At 41.4% G+C, this 14,450-nt stretch overlaps 1 protein-coding gene across 5 annotated transcripts in view; it reads right to left on the minus strand.

The window, feature by feature from the left end:
• Positions 1-4,855: 4,855 nt before the first annotated feature.
• Positions 4,856-14,450, minus strand: part of MAPKAPK5 (MAPK activated protein kinase 5) — a 28,932-nt gene continuing 19,337 nt past the window's right edge. For 4 of the 5 annotated variants that reach the window (XM_039504429.1, XM_039504428.1, XM_039504431.1 and 1 more), the window contains 6 exons: positions 13,849-14,036; positions 11,064-11,184; positions 10,220-10,350; positions 6,414-6,535; positions 5,439-5,543; positions 4,856-5,051 (listed from right to left, as the gene is read on the minus strand). In XM_039504429.1, coding sequence (XP_039360363.1) covers positions 4,957-5,051; positions 5,439-5,543; positions 6,414-6,535; positions 10,220-10,350; positions 11,064-11,184; positions 13,849-14,036 — 762 coding nt within the window. In that variant the 3' untranslated portion in view covers positions 4,856-4,956. The remainder of the gene's footprint in view (positions 5,052-5,438; positions 5,544-6,413; positions 6,536-10,219; positions 10,351-11,063; positions 11,185-13,848; positions 14,037-14,450) is intronic. The other variant, XM_039504430.1, reaches the window with a different exon arrangement.

Below are 14,450 nucleotides of genomic sequence, written 5' to 3' on the forward strand. Positions count from 1 at the left end.
AGGCTATTCCCATTTGTGTTAAGTTCTTATAAAAGCAACATCATTACAGATAGAAATCTCAGCATAGTGAACTCAAAGCCTTGCAGTGCCTTCCTTTGCTTCAGTTTCATTTTCTTTAATGCAATGGCATGAGAGAGTTTTCCCTTTATGCAACGCATTAAGGAAATAAGAATAACTAGTTTCTGCTTCCAAGAATACTCTTACAGCATGGTGTTACCAAATGTAAAAGGCGACATCAGATTTAAAACATTAAATTGAGTCTTAGCTACCATAGTAGAAACACATCAACTTTATCTCCCCAACTCAAAAATTACAGCTACAGTAAGTTATACAGTAGGACCTCAGAGTTACAAACACCAGTTACGAACTGATCAGTCAACCACACACCTCCTTTGGAACCAGAAGTACACAATCAGGCAGCAGCAGAGACAAAAAAGAAAAAAAGCAACTACAATTCAGTACTGTGTTTAAATGTAAACTATGGGAAAAAAAATAAAGGGAAAGCAGCATTTTTCTTCTGCATAGTAAAGTTCCAAAGCTGTATTAAGTCAATGTTCAGTTGTTTATGTAAACTTTTGAAACAACCGTCACTTTGAAATGTTTGTAACCCTGAACAGAGTTACCAACAACCTCCATTCCTGATGTGTTTAGCTCTGAGGTTCTACTGTATGTACTGACAGAATGGGGCTAAGCTGTATTCTTATCGAGTGTATAATGCTGCCATCTACAGGGAGGCATCATAATTACTAAAGAAGAGATGACAGATTATCTTGCCCCACCTATTATCAGCGTGAGAGTGTCACCTACCTTAATTTTCTGGTGCTTGGTCCAGCCCAGTTTTGTAGTTTGTCCTTAAACACAGCCCATTCTATCTCAAAGCACTTTACAGATAGGAGTAAGTTCAGCTGCCCAGCACTCTTGTGAGGTACAAAGGAATGTGACTATTCCATTCTACTACAGGCAGGTAAAACTGAAGCAGAGAGGTCAGATGACTTATAGTGAGAGAAATAGAGTCCAGTTGTCCTTGGTGTTGACCACAGGACTGTCCCTTTCTTCCATTTGGGCTACAAAGATTTAAATTCAGCCTTGATCCAAACAAAAAAGCCAGATACCTTTTAAGTTTAGTAAAATCATTTTTTATGTACACTGATGAATAATATTTACAATCTAATACTGATCCAAAATAAACTAATATTACAGATAACACTGAAAAGGAGAAATGAAAATATTCTTAATACACAGAAGTTAAACATGGCATATGAAGGGTTCCAAGAGAGATTTCCAAAGGAAAAACACGTGGTAATATCAAAACTTTAACAACTTCCTATTTCCAAGTCAACACAGTCTCCTTCTAGACAAGTTCTTCTAATTTTTTTTTTTAAATAGCCCCAAACAGTCAAATCACAAGTTAAGCCAGATATATATTTTAAAAAAAATATAAAAGGTCACATGATTTCAGGCAAAGATTTATTTAGAGTTTTATTTAAAAACAAAAGAACCCCTCCATAGTAGCTTCCTTTATCCTTTGCGTTTTTATAAACAGAGGTTCTTTTATGGGGTACCATCCATCAGACCCTTTCAATTCAAGATATTTAAAATATTACAGTCTGCTAAGGAGGACTGGTGTTTATTACCAAACAAAAATATGCACAATCAAGACAAAATACCTGGCAATTTCATCCACTGAAAAATAAAAATGTAGGGCAGAAAAAAAAATTACTTAAAAAATATTTAAACAAAATCCATTAGTATATTTAATTTTGAATTCAAAAATTTAACTTAATTTTAAAAAGTAAAATAAATCAGTTTTATCATTTTATAAAACCATTTGACCTTCAGTTTCAACTAGTGTCACCATAATCTCTTCCTTCCTACACGCATTTCAGATTAATCTATTCTCAATTAGTATATGGACAATATCAAGTAAACTTACAAAAGGCAGTTTTTCCACCAGAGACTTGGAAATTTGACTTCTCCCCCTCCAAACCTGCACCATTAAAATACTGAAACCATTCTAAGTCAGGCCTGAATTTATCCATCTTGCAATTACTAACGGCATGAAGTCATCCTGTCATTTAAATAAATTAAAACCGATAAATGGAGGAGGGACTTGGTCACAATGCTCAGTAACTAGCCAGCCAGTTGTAGGTCTTCCTTGCCATTTTCTAGCCCTGGTTTGGATTTCTCCTAGAAGTAGTTGCCACAATACTCTAAGGTTTTCTACAAAATGGATATTTTGTATTGTGGAAACAGTTTGAAGCTAGTTCTTACAGGGGATTACACAATAGCAGCACCAAAGGGGTTTTTGGGAATCCCATCTTGGCTTCGCTTCCAAAGCAAAGCAATATGGAAATACCAGGTCACTGGTTAAGGCAGTGGTGCCCAAAGTTTGGCCAGTGGAATTCTACAAGACAAGCCTTGTCATGATCACCTTTAATGAGAGATGATGACAACCTGATGATCAACCTGCATGAGCGAACAGGTCCCTGCATGCTAAACGCCATCTTGCTCACAAAGCTGAAATTGGTTGGATCATGAGAGAGCATGGCATTCTGGGACTGGTATTTTTTGTTGCCCAGCATTCCATATTAAAGATGAGGATAACTACAGTCTGATCCATTTTATATGCGAGCTACATGTGGCCTTATGCTCCTGGGAAGATGCCAGTGTGGTGCTCAGTTGGGCAAAGTTTGGGCTTCCTGGCTCACAGGATAAAGCTTCAAAGCAGTTTGTGGGGAATTAGCTACACAGTTCCTATTAAAATGTGACTGCCTTGTTTAATTCTCCATACACCATGCTTAAAAGTTGACAATTAAGATGTCCCAGGAAAAACAGACGTCGAGTGAAAGTTTAAAACAATCTAGAATATTTAAAGATTTTATGGATGTTGACATGAGCGAGAGATTAGTGCAAAGGAAAGGGGTACCAGCCTGAAGCCTTGCAGCTGCTACTACAGAGAAGTGAAGAATGCTCATTTCTGCTAATGTATTGTACCTATGCCTTAATCTGGAGCGGTCATCTCTTTTATGGAGGAGGACAGTTAAAGTATCCATGTTCCATTTGTCCTATGGACCACAGCCTTGGAAGTTATTCCCATCTCATAGTTTTATGGGGCAGGACAGTTACTAACCAGAACTAGCCAGAGATCAAGTTCACTTTCCCAAAAAATTAGGTTTCCAGCAAGGAAATATAAAACCATTATTCACTGCCTGCTCGTTCACTACCTTTCTCATTAGTATGTATCAGTGCACAAGTATTCCATGTAGTGTTTAAGGGTGCAAGTCTTACTTATGCAAAAATCTCCCATTGTAGTCAGGAAAGGTGCTAGCTAAGTAATGACTGTGTCCTAAAATTGCAATAATCAGGCAGTTTAAAGCTTTAAGCAGTGCGGGAACTGCTGGAAGGGATGAAAACAGCCGACACACAGATGATGTATGCATTGGAAAAGAATGCAAACTGAAACATCTCCTTTATGTAGGAAAAAACGAGTTATTGTTTACAAAATCCTGCAAAAAGTATCAGACGCAGCTTTGCTAGCCAAAGCAAACAGGTAAGAGGAAGTCTGATTTAGAAAAAGACAGAATGTGGCCCAACTGCCATACTGAGTACACTGGGAGATTTATGGCTCAAGTTGTTAAATGTAAACCCAAGAGTAATTGAGCTATGAAATGTAACAAAGTTCAAGAGTAATTACTCCTAATAGCCCTGAATTGGCACTTCAGTCTGCAGACCATACTTTCTCTGTGTCTGCACAGGTATGGTACCAAAATATCTCTATAAAAAGCCTTCAACGAGTCTCAAAAGAAAGGAAAGTATCAGAAAATAGAAAACTAGAAATATTTACAGATTTTTTTAAAAAATAAAAAAAGCAGATTTTTTTTTTTTTGAGCCAAAGTTTCAGACTAGTGTAAGGATTTGCCCTTGGTGGCCCTTCACAGTATGCTGCAGCATAGGGAGTTGAGTTGGGGGCAGCTCTGGGTCAATCCCTCCCCAGGCAGATGAAGCTCAAGAAAATCATAGAGCGGATGTGCTCCAATGAGGGACACAGATGGATGACCACTAGCCATCTTGCACAGCAGCACTGTGATTATACACAGGATGATCCCTTCCAGTCAGGAGAACAAGCTTGGTTCTGTGCTTCTACAGGGTTATATATTCCAGAAGGAAAATGGTGGAGTGGTGGAAAAAAACAAAACTCAGGCTCAACTATTTATGTGGGGAAAAGGCAAACAAATCCACCCACATGTTGCTGCCTGAGGGAAAGATCACCATTAAAATAAAAACAATAAGCACAAGTTACTGAAGTTTTAAAATGAAGATGAGGAGTCTGATGCTGAACAGCCACTCAAGTCCTGGTGAAGCCAGGAGCAAGATGTGGAGCTGGAGAAGAGAGGTACAGAATTACCAATCAGAACTGAAAATTATAGCAAGAATATGGACTTCAGTGCATGTCTCCTTAGCAATGCTAAGAGTGGCTCTTGAGTTATCTGGCAGAGGAGAAAGTTATTCTGCTGTCACTACAATGCTGCACATTTTAGGTAAAAAGGGTGCCTGTGAAGTTTGTTCCATGGCATTTGCTTCAAATATTTACTGAGCAAAATGCTAAGAAACTGTGGTTGTCTAATTCATATTCTTAGTCATTGCAGCTGTCTGTATAGCAGATGGAAGGCTGCTTCTGCATCTGGTTATTAAGAAACAAATGGTCTTTAACAATATAATTTGTCCCATTCAAGGGACTCATGAATTAACAGTACATGAGTGATCATATATACCTTGAGGAACTGAGTTTTTAAAAAAATATTACAGTACCAATGATTTTTGTATCTACAACTATACAGGATTTTCAAGCAGTGTGGAAATTTAATGAAAATTATGATTTATTAATTTACATAAAAATATTTTACAGTTAAAGAATAGCTTTCAAATGGTAAAAAAAAAAATAGTAACAAGCTCTAGCTATTGTGAATCATGGGAGTTTGTCTGCTCTTCAATAACTTGTTTCACTATTTCTGCCAGCTTTAGCCGGTCCACCTTATCTGTGAATCCTCTGCCTGAAATTGAAGAAAAAGCAAGTCAGCTTCAGTGTGGTGCAGGGAGGAAAGCAGACAGTCGTAACTGGCTGAATACAAACTGATGCTTTGATCCTGGACAGTAAAGCTTAGGGTAAAATTCTGAAAAAACCCCAAGTGACTCAGAGGCCTAACCCACATTCAGAAATCAATGGGACTTAGGTGCTTTTTTAAAATGTTACCTGAGCCTCAAACATAAAATTTAAACAGGTTTTAAAAAACCATTTAATTCATGCTTTGTGCTGGCAAAACTGACACCATTTGGGGCCATATAAGCCTGAATGGATTTAAAACAGGTTCGTTAAAATGGTTTCAAAATATACCCTGCATGTAAGAGCAGTCTCTGTCTTAGGAGAAGGCGTCACTTACCATTCCAGCTGAAGCTCTGTAGAGTGTCTCGCAATAACTTACACTCCCTATTATATTTCCATGCTTCCTGCATCACTTCATTCAGTTTCTCATCTTCATTCTCTCCTATTTAAAAGAAAGACAAGATAAAACAGATTTGTCATATAAATTCTCAGCAAAGAATGCACCCTTCTTTTTCTCCTGCATACTGGTTTAGGGAGCAGAGGCTTTGTTTAGAAAGCCAGTTTAATAGCATCATATGCCACTGTTAAAGCAATGTGTTAACACTTTAATACACAGGTAATTTACAATCCACATGCCGTTACAAAGAGCAATCCTATTCTTGTAACTGGAAAGTTTTGCAGTGATCTTTCCCACATCTCAATCCCTCCTTCTCCCAGGTCTCCATTGGGCCATACCAAGAAGAATCCATGTAACTGCTCTAAACAGCAACTCATTCCCCAGGCTCTGTAGATCCGTCTTCTATCCTCTCCTGCCTCTTGACCAACAGGGTGCTGATTTCCTTCAAAAGGCTGCACAACTGACAATACGCGCCTCCACAGATCCCCTACAGTGGCATGTGTGACTCCCAAGCACTGGAAGGCTCTTCTAGCTAGACATCCCATCACACACAAATCAGCAAAGGGTCGCACCAAAGTTATGCATATGAATCAATCTTCTGCAATGAACTTTCCTGAATAAGGTGTCAGAGATACACATTCTAGGGCAAAAGGACATTGATTCACGTGTGTGTTAGCTTTGCCTTCAGGGATGGTAAAAAGGGACAATTCCAAAGATGCTGGGCTTTCCTGCAAGGAAACTATTGTCCTATAGCTATAAAACAAGCCCCTTTAGGACTCCGTGTCAGGCGATCAGCTCCCTATCTCCTGAGACTGACTATAGCAATAGGAATGCTGGGCATACTCCTTCACTGCTGACACAGGGGCTAAACTGGCACCACAGTAAACACACATTAGCTTTCTTAAAAGCGGTGACCTTTACCAGCCTGTGGTAGAATACACTGTGCAATGACATCTCTGAGTTTTTCCAGAGCCACATTGGAATCGTCACTTCCATTCTCAGGATCATGGATATAGACACCATCCTTCGGTTTAGTGCTGTAACAGATGGGAGTGAGAAGGAAACACTATTATAGTCTGAGCACAACACAGCCATGTAACCAAAAGCCAAATCTAAGAAGAAAATAACTGCTAGCAGCAGAAGTTTGAAAGAAGTCTGATCATATTCATTACTCAATACATAATTCTGAACCCATGTATAGTTCTCTTATAGGATCTGGAAACCTGTAAAAGAAAGTAGATTTATTAAAAGTTCTGACGTCGTATTCTGCCTTATGATGGCACCTTAGATCAGAAGATTAAGACTTTTACTTATATCATAAGAACAGCCATACTGGGTCAGACCAAAGGTCCATCAAGCTCAGTATCCTGTCCTCAGACAGTGGCCAATGCCAGGTGCCCCAGAGGGAATGAACAGAACAGGGAATCATCAAGTGATCCATGCCCTGTCACCCCATCCCAGCTTCTAGCAAACAGAGGCTAGGGACACCATTCCTGCCCATCCTGGCTAACAGCCATTGATGGACCTGTCCTCCATGAATCTAGTAACATGCTCAATACTCCTAGAAGGTAGGTTAATATCCAAATTGTCAGATGAGTAAACTGCAGCAGAGCGAGATTAAGTCGTTTGCCCAGTGAATCAGTGGCAGAACCTGGAACAAATCTTGACATTCTGATTCCCAAGCTGTCCTGCTCTAACCACTTCCTTATAGCGAGGTCTGCTCCGTTCTAACTATAAATGATATACAATCGGAGGACTGGAAGGTACTCTGAGAGGTAGTCTAGTCCAGTTCCCTGCACTCATGGCAGGACTAAGTATTATCTAGACCAGAGGTCGGCCACCTTTCAGCAGTGGTGAGCCAAGTCTTCATTTATTCACTCTAATTTAAGGTTCTGCATGCCAATAATACATTTTTTAGAAGGTCTCTCTCTGTCTATAGTATATAACTAAACTATTGTCGTATGGAAAGTAAACAAGGTTTTCAAAATGTTTAAAAAGCTTCATTTAAAATTAAATTAAAATGTTGATCTTACACCACCGGCCTGCTCAGTCCGCTGCTGGCCTGGGGTTCCATTCACCTAGGCCGGCAGCAGGCTGAGTGGGACCGGTGGCCGGGACCCCAACTGGCAAGGGGCTGGCAGCCGGGACCCCAGACCGGCAGTGGGCTGAGCGGGGCTGGCAGCCGGGACCCCAGACCGGCAGTGGGCTGAGCGGGGCCAGCAGCTGGGACCCCAGACCGGCAGTGGGCTGAGCGGGGCCAGCAGCCGGGACCCCAGACCGGCAGTGGGCTGAGCGGCTCAGCCCACTGCTGCTCAGCCTGCTGCCGGTCTGGGGTCCCAGCCCTGCCCACATACAGTGGGTACCTACCTTCTCCCTGGTTCGAGCCCATTGTCTTCCTCTCTGCACTGAGCTGAGGGTGGGAGTGCACTGAGCACAGGGCTGGGGGTGAAGGAGCAGGCTGGGGGTTGCAGTGTAGGGTCTGGCCAGGAGCTAGACGGCGGGAGGGGGCTCGGGGTTGGGGCAGAAGGTTTGGGTGTGGAGTGCTTACCTGGGCAGCTCCCATTTGGTGTGAGGGGTGCAGGTGGGAATGGGGGGGGCAGTGCAGGAGCTCCCATTTGGTGCTCAGGGGGGGGGTGGGGATGTGGGAGGTGCAAAGGCAGGGCATGGGGTGTGTGGGGCTGGGTATGTGTGGGGTGCAGGAGTCGGCTGGGGCTGGGGGCATCTGAGGGGGGTACAGGAGTCATGGCATGGGGTATGGGGGGGCTGGGGATGTGTGTTGGGGGCTGGAGTCATGGCTGGGGTTGTGGGGGGGTGCAGAGGTCAGGGCAGCGGGCTGGGTGTGTGAGATGGGGGGTGCAGGGGTCAGGGCAGGGGCTTGGAGGGGGGTGGGAGTTGGGACTCCTGGGCTCTGGGAAGGGGCTGGTGTCTGACGTTCGGGGGAGGAGTGCTGGGAGCAAGGACTCCGGATTCCTAGTTTTCCAGCTGGGCTCTAGTTGTTTGAGGGGGTGGGGGGCAGACGGAGACTAGGGCTCCGGACTTCTGGGTTCTGCCCTCAATGCTGGAGGGGATCTGGGGTGGGGAAAGAGGCGCGACCCAGCTGTTCCCAGGGTCCAGCAGGCGGCGAGCCGCAGCCCCCGGGCTCAGGTTTGGGCTGTGAGACGCGGCCTGCCCCAGTAGAGCCGAGTTCATCCCAGCACCGGGGCTCTAACCCCGGGGCAGCCTGCCTGAGTCCAGGGAGCGCACGGTGCAGCTGGGACCCAGGACCTTTCCCCACTTACAGGCCTCGCGGGGTCCCTCTTCCTGCCCCCGCCGGCAGAGCCGCTTCCGGGCCGCTCAGACTCTGCAGACACCAAGTAGCGGTATGGCCACGCTAACCCGGAAACACAACCTTCCGCCGGAAGTGACAGAGGCCAGGAAAGCATATGCAAATGCCGGCGGGAGGGGCGGAGAAGAGCGGGCCAGGCCAGGCAGGATTTTTATCACGATACTCCAGTTGAGGCCTAATCAGCGAGAAGTAGAGCAGAAGAATTACTTCTTGTGTCTTGCTTAGACATCCCAGAATGATGTCTGCTTTTTTTTGCAACAGTGTTACACTGCTGATTCATATTTAGCTTGTGATCCACTATGACCGTCAGATCCCTTTCTGTAATACTCCTTCCTTGGCAGTCAGTTCCCATTTTGTCTGTGTGCAGCTGATTGTTCCTTCCTAAGTGGAGCACTTTGCATTTGTCCGTAATGAATTTCATCCTATTTACTTCAGACCATTTCTCCAGTTTGTCCAGATAATTCTGAATTTTAATTCTATCTTCCAAAGTACTTGCAACCCCTCCCAGCTTGGTATTGTCTGCAAACTTTATAAGTGTCCCCTCGCTCTGCCATTATCTATATAATTGATGAAGATATTGAACAGAATTGGACCTGTAACTGATCCCTTCGGGCCCCGCTTGATATGCCCTTTCGTACATTTAAAACTAAAGATTTAAAAAAAAAATCAGCTATTTTTCCAAACAAAATGCCATAATATAATGCAATAAAAGATTCCAGCTACCTGAATACAAACACTATTTGGGAAAAAACCAAGAAGAGTAGCTACTCTGCTTCTAACCACAGCAGAAGAAAAAAAATTATACTCAATTTACTGTACTTTTCAGAACTAGATACTTACACTCCATCTGCTTATTACTCAAATAGAAAGTTACTCTATCCAAAATACCGTTACAAGTTACAGTTAATCTGTTGCTTCCAATTTTTGAATTTTATGTGTACTACCTGCTCTGAAGTTCACATACCATTTGATTGTTAGCCTTAATTTGAACCTTTGTCATTTTAAGTGGTGTCAGATGTGTCAAAAGAATTTTTTTTTTCTTGTTAAGCTTAAATTTTAACTCTTTGGTAGGTAGATTAAGCCCTGTCCACAAATTCCTAATACAATATACTTATATGTAAGATGAGGATAACACCACCATTTTCACACCTCACAGAGGTGTTGGCTGGAGCTGTGAAGATACAGCATGCTATACATGTATTATTGTTACTAGGTTTGACTCCAGCTGCTTCAGCACAGGAAGTAGGAACTAGTCAACCAACCAACTAGACATTTTAGGAATTTCAGTCAAACAAACCTTAACAGAGGTTTAAGTGTTAAACAACAATTGAAGTATCTTGGCTTCTGACATTTAGGAATTATTAGATTTTAAAACATTAATTTTTTAGAAAGTTACCCTAGCAATTTTCTCTTGCGTAGAATTGGATTGTTGACAGAGTGGAGGGGTTTGAGGCTAACTTTGAGGTCTTGGATTCTCATGTTAGCAAGCTGTTCTGCGTGAGCCTGTTGTATCCCAGCAACCATTGCCTGGAATGGAAAAAGTTACACAGTGTTTTAATTAGTTCCTTTGTGTATAAAAGGCCAATATAAGCCAGTACAAAAACAGTTCATAAAAAATCCTGCACACATTTCAGGGATGCACAATAAAATCATGCTTGTGCTCCACAAGACCAGCTCAGTACTGAGCAATGACCAGTGCGGGATAATATCCTGACCTTGCAAGGGCCTGGACTCAGTCTAATGGGTCTTCTCCATGTCTAACTTCCATGATCTTAGAGACCTGAGTGTGCGACCACCTTTGTGCAAATGAGTATTCCTCTTAGTCATTTAAAGGCAGGGATACAGACCACACAGCTGAATCCCTGCCTGCCAACCAATGGACTCATAGCTGCAGAACAAGGTAAACGAAGGAGAAAGAGGATGCAATACTGAAGTGAGCAAAGCACCTAGAGACAGAAGAGCCCTAATAGGTCACATTTACTATAACTGTCCATCTCCTCCGGAGTCTCACTAGGTCAGGGCTGCTCTTTACAGCTGATCTTCAAGCATTTTCTTTCTAGCCCAGTTTTAAATGAAACTTTTTGGTTTCAGGAACAAAGATTCTCCTTCTCTTTCTGAAGGTCATCAACCTCTGAGCTCTTAATCTGCAGGACATAGTTTTAAGACAAAATGCTTAACAAACATCAATGTGGCCCGTTTCCAGACTTGACCTTTTTGAAATAATAAAACGTTATCTAAACCTTGTCCATCATCATTTGGGAAGAGGGCAAAATGTTATCGAGAGCTTCAGTGGAGTTTAGCCAGGGATGGTCCAGGACTCCTTCTATAGTCAGCCGTTCCTCGGGCTTTACCTTCAGCAGCCTGAGAGAGAAAACAAATCGGTCCTTAAAGATGCTCTGTTCTTTCTATGCAACAACCTGCTGTTCTGCCTAGAATCATAGTGCTTTTAATTTTGCAGTTACCATCCCCAGAGATGAGAGTTCTTCTTTGACTAGAATGCCAACAAAACCTCTCTCAAATGATTTGCTCCTCATCAGTCGTTTTATTCCAATGACCCTTTCTGGAGATCTATTTAAGCCCTGCAGAGTTACAGTGGGTATCTTCAGTGACACAAAGTGAGAAAGGGATCCTGTAATGAATGCACTCAGCTAACTTGTATCTTCAGATCTTGTGGTAGGAAAAGTTCTCCTCCTTTAAGAAATACCCAACGCAAAAAGGACCAATATTCTCTGGAAATGCGCTTCTACAGATTTGCCAGCTAGTGGGACTTACTTAATCAAGGATTTTGTGCATGCGGAGTAAGGCAGAATTTCAAAGCTAGGTATTTGTTTACTGAACAGACTCTGCTCCTATAATGCAACTTCTTTGCACTGTTTCCTCAGCAGAAGGATGGACAAGTGGACACCTCTACAACTGAGACAACCTCTATCTCTGGTGAATTAGCAGCACTTAATATAAAGAACTCTCCAGTGACCTACTGATTTAGGCAACTATTTAATGGCTGTGCTTGCAACAGATGGATAGCCGCCTTTCCCTTCCACCCCTGACACTGATTGAACAGCCTCCAGAATATTCAGCTCTCCCATGTTAACAGTATAAATTAGCTGTTTCCACTTAAGTTTCTATACTGCCAGATATCTGCTTATTCTTTGCTTTTTACTTATACCAACACTCAAAGCACAATTTTACTATAACGCAACAACTGTCGAGTCCCAGATAGGATTGTAAATAAGAGTTGCATTATGAGATTCTGTGAAAACCTCATGGATTGTTATGGAGAGAAAGATAAATCACTAGACATTGACTAGAAAGAGCAGCCTGGAAAAGATTCTGCATGTAAATTAAAGCTCCCACTATTAAGCACCACTGTTTAATATAAAATAAGTTGTCAGTATTATGGCTGATATATTATTGGTATTGCTGATGGTCAAAGATAAAGGTCAAGTTGGAAATAGACAAAACAATACGGTCAAATTAAGCCATAATTAACTTTCTTGCACAACTATACCGTAAACTGATTATCTGATTGTATAGCAGAATTGTTCAATATAGGAAGAAAAAGTAGGTGACTTTTACAGAAGTGTCAGCAGAGCCCCAGGCTAGTCCATAGATTTAGGTACAAGGCACAGGTGGCAAACAGGCCTCCATTTCAGTTTTGATTCAAGACCCCAAGCCATAAGGATTTTTTCCTTTAGATTTAAAAGGGATAATTTATATTCTTAAGTAAAGATCAAGGCCACATATCAGCTAAACATGCTCCAAAGCAAGCAGCCACTTGAAGGCAGAATGTGACCTCCAGAGCCAAGGCTCATGTGAATAACAATCTATTTTGTTTAAAACCCAAAATAAACAGAAAACAGCACACACACAGGCTAAGAACCTCTCTAAAACAAGAGGATCCCCTATACAGACTTAAATATCTTACTGCACATCAAGCCATAGACACAGGTTCTGACACATTTGCTGGAGAAGGACAAAGAGGAAAAGTAGTTTTGATAGTTTATTAAAGAGAATGAAAGAAAACTGACTTTATCCAAATTAGAGACGGTCTGTGGAATCCAATATCGTGGCCATTTTGAAATACAGTGGAACCTTCTTAGAGTGAAGCTGCTGTATGAAAAAAGCTGATTTCACTCTAAGTGAAGGTTTCAGTGAAACCATAACTGCAATTTGTATGTCAAAGCCCTTCTGGACTTTCTCTATACCGTTAAAAACAGGTTCCTCCAATATTTACAAAAGTATGCCATTGGTTTAGTTCCTGGAGTTTTTACAGTGCCTTAAAGGGGACAGTGTCAGGTTAAAATAATTAAATGGATTTGATTTTCACTATTTATGTTGCTTTTAACTTTTTTCATTTCTCTGACTGAACAGTGAAAATACAACTAGTCAATTTCAGTTTTAAAAATGCGGTTGGCTTCTGATCAGTTCCATTTTCTGGTTATCATGCAATAGCAAAGTGCTGCAATGTTTGAGCTGCAAACACTTCAGGGAATATTGATTTTGCTTTTAAAAAAATGTACAGAAATACTTATTTTGGGGTCTTAGGATTTAACAGATCTTAATGCTCAAATTTTAGGTCAAAGGTGACCTGACAGTGTCCCTTTGATAAAATACATACCAGAAAAACTTTTGCACTGTGCTCAAAAACCTTTTCTGATCAGCTGCTTGTTTTAGACTGGGTACACGTGCACTACGCACTAAACACCTGTACTTTTCCAGAAGTGTTGCATGAGGATTTAACCGTACCGCTCCCGTTAAAGGCTAAATCTCCATGCAACTCTAAATATTTTAGTGGTAGGAGCCGATAAAATTTGAAGACAGTGGTTTGGAAAAAGAGAAACAAGGGAAAACATTTACCAACCTTTGTTCATGCTGAATATGAAATACAATGTTCCAGCTTTATACACAGCAGACAATTTTTTTTCTTTTGAAAATGGAGCCTTTAGTGACAAAATATTTAGTGATTTTCCAATGTCTTGATAGAAATAATAAAGAGTAATATAACATTTTCCTCAACTGACTCACTTTCTCACAATGTCTTTTGCCATTTCTGAGATCTGGCTCCATTCTTCCTCTGGAAATTCAAAACTTCCTGTCATGATCTTTTTCCGCATGTCCTTTGGAATTGTCCGACTGTGGTGTTTGGAGTAAAAAGGAGGGTATCCGCACAGCATCACATAAATAATGACACCCATGGACCACAAGTCACAGCTCTGAAAGCAAGGAAATTATCACTTTTGGGGCACAACTTACGGCAAAGCACTGTGTAGCCATGTTAAAAGATCTACACGACTTCTTACGAAATGCTGAAATACCTTTTGGTCTCTCTCTAGTGGTCTAGTCTGAATTAGTTTATTGGAGAGGGAAAAACAAAATCAATGAAAAGTGTCCAAACTCTGTAAGAATTTAGATTTCAAAAGTTTTTTTCCCCCTCCCATTAGCTGCTTAATACTTTACCTTTTTCTAAAACAGAAAGATTAAATTTTAAGTATTTTTGCCAGCTAAATTGGTTGTGTATTTTTTTAAATGTTTACTTTTTTAAAATGAGTAATTTCCCAGTGTGCTTAGTAATGTTCTGATAGTCACATGCTAAGATTCAAGTATCCTTGTATATAGATCAGTCAAAA

The sequence above is a fragment of the Mauremys reevesii genome, linkage group 18 (genome assembly GCF_016161935.1).
Source record: "Mauremys reevesii isolate NIE-2019 linkage group 18, ASM1616193v1, whole genome shotgun sequence".
In the NCBI taxonomy this organism is placed as follows: domain Eukaryota; kingdom Metazoa; phylum Chordata; order Testudines; family Geoemydidae; genus Mauremys; species Mauremys reevesii.